The following is a 10,232-nucleotide window of genomic DNA, read 5'->3' as shown; positions in this document are numbered from 1 at the left end:
TCAATATAGACAGCAGGCCTAGACATCTTTGGAACATCGAGTTATGTGTGTGGGTCTATGACTTGGTATAGTGGGCCATCCGCCTCAACATAATGTAAGCTATTATCTTAGTAGAGCATTGCATCGATGCATGTCGCATGCTTTTATTCTTCCTATCTGAGGTGCAATAAATCCATCAGGTTACCACAACGCCTGTCCCCCCTAACACTCCCCGTAAACCCCAGAAACATCCCGCGTATCATTATCATTTTACTCCATATCCGAGCCTGCCCTAGACATGACCATCTCGGCGAAGCGCCCCATATGAGAATAGCCAGACACTGCTTGTTTGACTTCAATCGATGTGCATACCGGTAGCGAACTCGCAGCTGAGTGAAGTTAGTAGCATCCATCATATACAGACACGAGACACCTACGGGTCTGTCGCATACTGAACGTTGCAGTGTTCCCACTCAGGATCACGCACGAGAATTCCGCGGAACCGAACAGCATCCTCGATGGTGCAGAAGCGGAAGACGACGTTGCGGGCCTATTGAAGTGAGTGTGACAAACACAAGAGGGGTGAAGGAGTAAGAAGACTCACATCTCCGGGCACATATGAGTCCAGAATCTTTTCAACCTTGCGACCGCTGCCACAAGCCATGTTGTACAGCTGCGTCATGCTGGCATCCATGTCGACTCCGACAGCTCGCACGGCCCGAGTCGAGCCAACAGACAGATTGAAAGAAAGCTGAGAGCTGACCACGTCAACTTCCTTGCCCATCTCCACAAAGACGGTGACCCTTCTTTCTTTGTCAAGGTCGATGCCGTTCGGGTACTTGTCATAGAAGGCCTGGCATGCTTCATGTTCACAGAAGAGAATATGAGCAGTTCCATTGCCATGGACGTGGACACTCTCGATATTGCCACCATGCACAAGCGACAAGACCTTAGCAGGGGTGCACCAGGCGGCGGGCAAGCCTCTGATGATGATACGACGCACACGCGAAGCTGAAGCAAGTTATGTTAGTAAGTTAGCCGGTTGAAGAGAGGGTACGGTATGTGATACCTGGCTTGTCACGAGCAGCAGGAGTGCCCCAGTTCTTGAAAGTAGTTAGGTTCTCGCGGTCCTCTACCTCACTGGCCTGACCTGAAGCTACGGCTTCCGAACCACGAGGACCAGCACTGACAACAGCAGCAGTGTCATCCTGGATCTTGAAGTCACCAGCCACACTAGACACTCTAGCCTTGGGGGTCTCGGGTTTCTCTTCAGGTTCTTCGGCATCAGCCTTAATACTCCACTCGTCGTCAAACGTGTCCTGACCGGAAGTTGCTACAGTAGACATAAACATTAGCTACATCGCGTCTCGATGTCGAAATGGCTTTGATTGCCTGGTACTTACCAAAGACATCAGCGTCATCACCACGACCGAAAGTATCAACACGCGACTCAGGACGGCTCATAGAAGTACTGGCCTTCTCACTGGACGCGTCCACAGCAGTAGCAACAGCAGGAGAGCCATAGGTCTTTGGCAACTTCAAGGAACGAGCAGCAGCCATGAAGCTGACCGTGTCGTCCACATCGGCGACAGGGAACGTCTTGGTCTCCTTGTCCTCCATGGTGTTGCCAAGGGAAGATGATATGGGATAAAAGGGAAGAGAAGATGCGGGAAGGGAAGTGTTGACGGGAAGTATCGATGGAGGAGTCTGAGATGAAAGAATAGAGGCAGAGGACTGGGAAGATTTATTTTCGTTGGCAGTGAAGTGTGTCGCCTCGTTACCCGAACGACGATGGGGGAGTTCCTGTTAAGACCTGGCAGTCAGACCAGCGAGAATCTTCTCTGGGTGCTAGAGTAAATTACAACAAGGCGTATTGAATGAGGGAAAGGGCCTGTACAAAACGAACAGCAGGAGAGATACTGACCGAGAGGTGTGGCTTTGGTGCATGCCGGCTCTCCTCGAGACCGAAAGCCGCCTTCTCCATGAACGTTCCGACCACCCCGTAGATTATACTAGTAACTCGGCTGGCGAATTCCATTGTAGACCCAGTACTTTTCTCCATGTTAGCTAACGGAGATTCAGAAAGAGTGGTTGAGATGGGATATCAAGAGATAATCAGGGGTCTTCTAAGTGGGAAGTTGGTTGGAAGAGGAAGAAATCAAGGAGACAGACTAGAGGAAAGACAGCCCAGCAACGGCAAAGAAAACAAGCAAGATTGAATTAGAGTGGCGGGCACATTTTAGTATAAATAGCATGGTAGGGAATAACACATGAGGCCTGATATGATTGGCAAGACGCGCCAAAACAGCTTGTGACAAAGGATGAACTTCGACGGTGAATGGTAGCTCGAGGGCAGTCTTATGTCCGGCATACTTTACTACACAGGCAGTTCTACAAGCATCAGTGCCCGTCTGCCAATGTTGTTTTAGTATTGTGATACAGTGTGGATTGCATTATGTCCAATGGAAGTCTCAATAATAAATCTATGTACCCATAACTCGTGGCCTATACAGTGAAGAGAACAATGCAATATGCATGCCAGCAATATCTACACACTGATCAAAATCACCTTATGAAGGTACTTCGATCTCCTCATATCCCTTCTGGCCCTCTTTGCGGTGCTCGATGATTACTTGGAGTCCTGGGCGTCCACAGAAGCCATCTTTGCCTGCAACCCGATCAACGAGTTGAAATGACCCTTCTCCCTCTCCCTCTCCATCAGGAACCCAGACTTTCTGCTGGACAATCTGGCCGGGGATTTCTGTTCGTCGAGGATTGAACCAAGGCATGCCGACAAGATGGTTAAGGATATCATGGACCCATGAGTACAGCTTCTCGAACCGCCGCGTAGTCCCTAACCAGGAGAGGGTGCCGGTATCGTACGCAACCCGGACATACGGATTGATATAAATCCCCGTGTCCGTTATATTCCCCGGGTCCGGCTGAGGCTTCTGAATATCAGCATGGATAAGACAGCACTCAGAAGCTTCCCAGAACGTATCGTGCGAAGCCCGGAACCGAGCAGGTGATTTGTCCTCTTCATACAGCTGCTGCATACCCATGACCGGCACATCCGTCTCATGCTGGAAGAACTGGGCGTCGAATGCCACCATTCCTCCCCAGCAACTCCGCACCCGTACGGCATCTTTCTGCGCTAGTACGTCCTGGCGGCTCTGGCCCTGCCCAGCGCTAGTGAACCACGGGTAGAAGGGCACGCCCATGCCATAGCCTTGCAGATCGCGCGTGGCATAAGTATCGTAAAATTTGAATGGGTTGATGAAATCCACGGCGCACGCGGCCCGATACTGAGCGACGCCATCCTCCGTGGCATTTGTGGAGAACAAAAGATGGAGCGCATCCAGCGGGTTGAATGCAACGTCGTTCAGGTAAAGCAGCTTATCGTAGTGTACTCCCGGCTGGTTGTCCAGCGGTCTTAAAGCTCGGTTCCGCACCTCCGCCAGGTACTCGATGCGTTTGATCCGCCTTGAGCCGCCGGGAACGGCAACTGTCGGTAAGCTGGCCAAATCCAGATGCTGCTCGAAAACAATGGACTTTTGGCACGTGATCCGGTCCGATAGTTCTTGAAGCGCACTCTCCCCATCTCGACCGCTGTCGTTCTCATAGATGCTCAAGAAAACATTGTCTGTCCCGAGCAGATCGATCAGCTGGAGCACACTGTCCCCCCAATGTCCTCGTGCTAGATCCCCATCAGGGTCATATAAGCTCGCTGCGATGAAAACTTTCTCGTTACGGATGTTGCCTCGACCGGATTTCGTTGACTGCGATACCGCATTCCGGAGCGATAAGTAATGTGGCGGCGGTCGGGTATAGGAGGGCCGGAATATCGACGTCAGGACGATGAGAAGAAATATAATGCCAATGACGGCGAGGGAATAATTGCATATGCGGCGGACTAAAGAGCGACGATAGCGACCGGAATACCTTGAGCCCGGCAGGAGAGGCCTCGAAGGCTTCAAGTTACGATAGCCGGCATAAGTTGACGAGAAGAGTCGCGACCACAGGGGCTCTCTCCTGGAATCATCTGGATAATAGTAGCCAATAGACATGACAAACAAATCTTGACAGGCAAGTCGAAGCAATGACTTTGCTCAGCCCATGCCTAGGATACAGTAGACCATGTAAAAAACAGAGGCAGGCCAGCAACAAGGCAAACAAACCATCCTCCTTCCCCAAACTTTACCTGGCCAGGCCACGAGGTTTTCCCCTTTGCCACCAAGGGGAGCGCGCGCCTGCTTATGTCATCGGTGGAAAAGGAGATTCCCCGCTCACGTGCCCGGCCGGCCATCGTGGAATTGGCCATTGTGGGAGTGGGAAGAACCTGCATGGGATCCCAGACCGCATCGGGGGATTGTGTATGAAGTGATATGATGAGAGGAAATTCAAATCCCCAGGACCTTACCAGTGTCTTGACTGATAACGGCCGGGAAACCCGGGGCCATTTCTATTAGGCCTACCTTAACAGTAGTACCAGACAATTGCCCCATAGTTACCTTCCGACCGGCCTTATCGTCGTGCTTTTAATCGCCCCGAAGTCTCCGATCACCCCACTCACCCAGAGTCATAGCTGTCATAGGCCAAGCCTGTACCGCAGACGGTCGAGGATCTCCTACGACCGCATACCTATTCGAGTACTTGTGGCCCAGGTCAATCCGGATGCTGGGCCTAGCTCGGAGTGTCTACTGCTAGTATGGTGTCGCTCGCTCCCCAACCAATATGACGTAGGCCATTTCTGCTACAAAGACCTCTGCTCTTCCTCGCATCATCATCTCTGGTTCTCCTTTCTCCTCCAGGACCTTCGTATTTTGTTCCCTTGGAATTGACCCATCACATCCCTAAGCTTCCTTTCCAATTCTCTCCCTCATTTATTTCTTCTCCAACCCGAACCGTCTAACGGGGTGAGGATCTCACAGACATTGCCAAAGCGTCCTCTTCACGGAACCAGACGTCAATCATGACCAAGTTCACTTTCGCCAACTCCGACGAGAAGGTACCCGGTGATGGGATCCTCCCCGCCCAGTTCTCCATCAAAGCGGCCCCTTCAACAGATGTTTGGTCCAAACCTCCATCCACAGATACCTTCAGTGCGCCTATCCTATACCGGAGCGTTCCGTTGAACTCGTTCAAACGGGTCAGAGTCGCCTTCAACGCAACCTGGCAACAAAACTATGACCAGGGTGGGCTCATTCTTGTCCTCAACGGCGCGGGAGGTACCCGGAAATGGGTCAAGACTGGCATCGAACTCACCCGTGGCCGACCTCACCTGAGTACCGTCGCCAAAGACAACTGGGCAGATTGGAGTCTGCAGCCTGTTCCGTCAGGAGGTGGAGCGGCGACGCTAGAACTGGTCCGAGAGTCAGACAACAGCCTGTGGATTTATCTTGTGGAAGGCATCCAGAAATCTCCCCTTCGGGAGGTCACCTGGGTGTTTGAAGAACCGAATGTTCAGGATCTCTGGGTCGGACTCTATGCAGCACGGCCTTCGAAAGAGGGGGAGGACCTAGTGGTGAACTTTGGCCATCTGATACTCGACACGTCAGATTAATGAATGTTGTGTGTGCGGATATATCTTAAGCATGAAGTCCATGGTGGTCATGGTGGTCATGTCATTTATATATTGTCTCGAGTCGAATTGGTAGTCATATACCTGGAATCGGTATCTCTTGGCAGTCCAAGAGACGTTCATACTTCGAATGACGGATCTCAGACACTTCTTTATAAAAGAATGGCACAATACAATTCCATCGACAGAGCGTAAGGACATGTAGTGCTCAAGTTGCAAGCATGTGGTATCGGAGCTCGGGGTGTGTGGGATAGCATTTCAGTGTCACTTAGGGACGATTGCCAATCACGATCTAGATCCGGCTGTCTGCTAGCTCCATTATCGTCACCGGTTTATTCCCCAAAGCACCGACCACCACCATAATTGACTGCATTAACAGCAATATGCCAACTGTTGCTGGGAGCTTGGACATTTGCGAACCACATCACATGGGACCATACCAGCAATCCAGCATAGGGCGTCACTTAGGGCCAGTATATTCACATTCATGAGGGCCTCACAGCCTATCTGCCAGGTTGGTAATGAGGGATTAAATTTCAACAGGAAGTGGGGGGAAGGACAGCATAGTAATAGCATCTGGTCTGAATGCAAGAACTGCAGCCATATGAACTGGTCCGACTCGACGCAACAGAGGAGTAGCACTTGAAGAATCTTGACCAACCGCAAGAAAACTCCGTGTGCAACCTATACGAGCGAAAAACAACGCTAAGCTTTATCACAGCGGTGTCGTACAGTGGACAGTGTACCCATTCCGGAGGGTTGCGAACCGGACTTGAAGCCCAATACAATAAATATCTTTACCCTTTTGAGTAAGTGGGTGGATCGTTAAACTTCGGCACGACTCTTCCGTTAACACGACCGAACAAAAAAATATCGTATTGATTTCCTGCGGCTTTCGCGCGTTCTTGCCAATATTCAATGTGGAGGCTCGCTCCTCGAAACTCCTATCCAGGACGGTCTTTCCACTTTCCAGATGATCCGATGATTATTATTACTCACACGGGATGATCGTTGCTGGAGGGGTAAGAGTAGTAATTAGTAGGCAGCGGAGCCTATGCACCACCCCGTGACCGACGGATGATGACCAGGAGCGGTTATTCCCGAGTCATCCAGCATCGGTTGTGCCAGTTCCCCCAATCATGCGATGGGGCCGGGATTGCTCAAGAAAGATTACGGAGTGTCTTGCTGAGCAATCACATAAACCCAAGATCCTGATTTCTTTTTGGCGTGATTACAATTACTCTGTGTCCCCATAGAACATGAAAGAGTGGGCGATGAAGGTATAGAAATGAGTATTACTCGGTAAAAATAAGTATAGTATTAGTATGGTGTTCGTTCAATCAGGTTCGGCCTGCAAGGGGGAGGAGGATGATGATACGCGCCTTCATTCTTCTTACGAGTAGAATGTCAGGCGGTCTGAAAGGAACAGTATAAAAGACCAGCAGTATATGCTTAGGTTGCGCATACTCTTTGTTCTTCTATACCTCTCCACACAAGAACTACATTGTAATAAGATAAAAATGATGACAATATAATCCATCTATTGCTTGTTACCAGGCTTCCCTTTTTTCCGGGTCCGACCGGCGGACCAGGTGATCTTATCATATCTGATGCTCAGTCTCCCGCCTGCGTAGGATTCAGAATCCCGGTCGCCTTGCCACACTATTCCTTCCCCCCACCAACACCACGCTTTTCCTTAGTGAACTCCTGCAGTCGAAGCCTTCTTTGCAGCAAGGCCAGGGGTACCTGCTCACTCGATCCTCCTCCTCATTTCCCGCCTTTGATCCGCCTGCAAACGAAACGCTCCCCTCCCCCGTCAATGGGTGCCCGTGGCCGAGGCACAAGCTTTGCAACCATCCAGCCCGCCCGAAAGGCCCCTCGGTCTCATTCGATCAACGACTGGCGTGGGACAATACAAAACATTGACAGCTCCGTTCGGACTATCTGGTGCAGCAACTCAGCGGGTGCCACACTACCCTTCTGGGCCACGGGCGTTTAGCCCATAGGCTAGGTCCTGGGCTCCCACTTGGACTTGCATAAGTGCGGCCTGTCGATCGTGCCGAGTGGTGTGAATCATATCGGGGAGCCTGATTTGGGCTTGCAGACTCATAGCTGAGCCCCTTGTCCTCCGCTCTCCGGGCTGTACGCCAGATCTAGCGATCCACGCGTTGCTGCGCATTCCGCTGCTTGATTTGGTGACCTAACTGATGCATGTGGTACCCAAACCTGGCTTCAGGGTGCTCCATCTTGCTAGTGTCTTTTGCTTTTTCTTTCCTCGTACCCTGCTTATTCTTTAGAATTTGATACCCCCTCTTCGTTGGCTAGTGTATTGCTTTTTCGTTCGGTGGATCTGGCTGGTACAGGTCGCAGATACCCTTTCTCGTCCGCTTAGCCTTGCAATCGTCAGCCTGCTCCGTCCTTTTCATGCCTGGTACTTCGACATTGAAACCATCGGACTCACACTGTTGCTTCATCTGCTGCCTTCACGACGACGGAAGTATTTGACGACCTGTCGCAATAAATGGACTTTGGTCATCTTATAGCTACCCAGCGATACTATCCATCAACGAATACGGCTCAGCCGCGATGCCCCTTCTTGACCACCGCTCAACACTCTCATATGGTACCCTCGATCAGATGGATCAAGACAACAGGGAGGCGGAGGAACGCCTCCTCCCGGCGGAATACGAACCTGATGGGCATGATAGTGAAGTAGAATCCTCGGTGGATTCGGTTCAGGAGGGTGTTCGGAAGATTGAAGCGATCAATCTGACATGGACAACACGGTCGTTAATCATAGCATATGTCAGGTAAGCCAGGTAATTCTCATTATCATGAGAATTTGTGTCTGCTCTCCATATCAGTTGAAGTGTTGCTAATAGTGTCGAAGCATTTTCCTCATGGCCTTCTGTACCTCGCTTGAAGGCCAAACCGTCATGTCCCTTTCGGCTTATGCGACGAGTGCTTTCAGCAAGCACTCCCTTATCTCTACGGTTCTTGTCGTTCAGAATGTGGTGAACGGTGAGGATATATTACCCTTGAGACTATTTTCATTGTCCGCTGACCCTCGTAGCTGTCATCAAACCCCCCATGGCTAAGGTCGCCGACGTCTTCGGTCGGTTTGAAGCGTTCTGTGTCAGCATCCTTATATACGTTCTCGGATACATCCAAATGGCTGCGTCGACCAATGTCCAGACCTATGCCTCTGCACAGATTTTCTACTCTGCCGGATCTACCGGCTTGCAAATCCTTCAACAGGTGTTCATTGCTGACAGTAGCAGCCTGCTGAACCGTGCGCTCCTGGCGCTTTTACCGGAGCTCCCGTTCCTCGTCACGGTCTGGATTGGCCCGACTATCGCGAATGCAGTGCTTCAGCATACATCCTGGCGATGGGGTTATGGAATGTGGTCGATTCTCCTACCTGCCTCGTTTCTTCCCTTGGCACTTTCGCTATTGTTCAACCAACGCAAGGCTCGAAGACTGAACTTGATCAAACCTAGACACCCTCATCGACGAGGCCTCCTTTCCATTATTCGCCACACTTGGTACGATCTCGACATGTTCGGTCTGATCTTGCTCTCGACAGCGGTGACCTTGATTTTGGTCCCTCTTACCCTTGCGGCCAATGCTAAGAATGGGTGGAAGAACGGCAGCATCATTGCGATGATTGTGATTGGTATCCTCTGCCTTTTCGCCCTTCCCGCCTGGGAGACATCAAAGAAACTGGCTCCCAAGCCTTTGTTGTCCCTGCATCTACTCAAAGACCGAACAGCGCTCGCAGGGTGTACGCTGGCATTCTTCTACTTCAGTAAGACCACGCCTTTCCACAGATGAAGATGGTCTACTAATGAGTTCTAGTGGCGTTCTATTTCTCGGTTCAGCCTTACCTATATTCTTACCTACAGGTTGTTCAGGGCTATGATGTTGCCACAGCTGGCCGTGTGACCCAAACCTTTGCCTTCACGTCGACAATTGCTGCCTTCACCGTGTCATTGCTCATCAAATATACGCGCCGGTACCGTGTTTATGTCACCTGCGGTTGTGTCATTTACATTGGTGGAATTCTGTTGATGTTGCTCTACCGTAAGGAGGGAAGCTCACCGGCGCAGATCTTGGGGACACAGATTGTCGTCGGCATGGGCGGCGGGCTCCTCAATGTTCCAGTGCAGTTGGGCGTTCAGGCCTCTGCTAGCCACCAAGAAGTTGCTGCAGCGACGGCAATGTTTTTGACTTCCATGGAGATGGGTGGGGCCGTTGGAGCAGCGATTTCAGGAGCTGTTTGGACACATCATATTCCACGAAAGCTGCAACTTTACCTCCCCGATGAGTTCAAAGCCGATGCGGGTGAAATCTTCGGGAAGTTGACCAAGGCATTGTCTTATCCGATGGGCTCCCCCGTCCGAATAGCCATCAATCGCGCATACCAGGAGACCATGAACAAGCTCCTGGTGTTGGCGTTCGTCGTCACAATTCCGCTGATCCCGCTCAGTCTCCTGATGACGAATTACAAACTGGATAAGGTAATATCCCGCGAAGAGGGTGTTGATGCTGAGATGGATTGACTAATGATGGGGTAGATGAGCGAGTCGCCACACCACGAGCCGATCCCAGTTGAAGATGAGGCTGAGCCTGAGGATCGCGCGAAACGAACCTGACTGACAGCATTAGGTTT

At 51.1% G+C, this 10,232-nt stretch overlaps 4 protein-coding genes across 4 annotated transcripts; 3 read left to right on the top strand and 1 right to left on the bottom strand.

The window, feature by feature from the left end:
• Window positions 1–412: 412 nt before the first annotated feature.
• Window positions 413–4,300, bottom strand: ASPBRDRAFT_51221 (uncharacterized protein; the record flags this gene model as incomplete). Its single annotated transcript, XM_067626688.1, has 7 exons — window positions 413–529; window positions 584–990; window positions 1,037–1,312; window positions 1,383–1,713; window positions 1,904–2,035; window positions 2,562–4,021; window positions 4,270–4,300. 7 exons carry the CDS (start codon window positions 4,298–4,300, stop codon window positions 413–415), a joined length of 2,754 nt encoding a protein of 917 aa, XP_067482716.1.
• Window positions 4,301–4,951: 651 nt separating this feature from the next.
• ASPBRDRAFT_51220 (uncharacterized protein) lies at window positions 4,952–5,542 on the top strand (the record flags this gene model as incomplete). The annotated part of the gene is made up of 1 exon (XM_067626687.1): window positions 4,952–5,542. The coding sequence occupies one exon, from the start codon at window positions 4,952–4,954 to the stop codon at window positions 5,540–5,542; it is 591 nt and encodes a 196-aa protein (XP_067482715.1).
• Window positions 5,543–6,704: 1,162 nt separating this feature from the next.
• Window positions 6,705–7,559, top strand: ASPBRDRAFT_51219 (uncharacterized protein; the record flags this gene model as incomplete). Its single annotated transcript, XM_067626686.1, has 3 exons — window positions 6,705–6,737; window positions 6,905–6,974; window positions 7,075–7,559. The coding sequence occupies 3 exons, from the start codon at window positions 6,705–6,707 to the stop codon at window positions 7,557–7,559; spliced, it is 588 nt and encodes a 195-aa protein (XP_067482714.1).
• A 587-nt stretch (window positions 7,560–8,146) lies between these two features.
• Window positions 8,147–10,215, top strand: mirC (siderochrome-iron transporter MirC; the record flags this gene model as incomplete). The annotated part of the gene is made up of 5 exons (XM_067617094.1): window positions 8,147–8,370; window positions 8,451–8,581; window positions 8,634–9,368; window positions 9,419–10,080; window positions 10,138–10,215. The coding sequence occupies 5 exons, from the start codon at window positions 8,147–8,149 to the stop codon at window positions 10,213–10,215; spliced, it is 1,830 nt and encodes a 609-aa protein (XP_067482713.1).
• Between the last annotated feature and the right edge of the window lie 17 nt (window positions 10,216–10,232).

This window comes from Aspergillus brasiliensis, assembly GCF_001889945.1.
Source record: "Aspergillus brasiliensis CBS 101740 unplaced genomic scaffold ASPBRscaffold_2, whole genome shotgun sequence".
NCBI classification, from domain to species: Eukaryota; Fungi; Ascomycota; class Eurotiomycetes; order Eurotiales; family Aspergillaceae; genus Aspergillus; species Aspergillus brasiliensis.
This window is presented reverse-complemented; position numbering and strand designations above follow the sequence as displayed.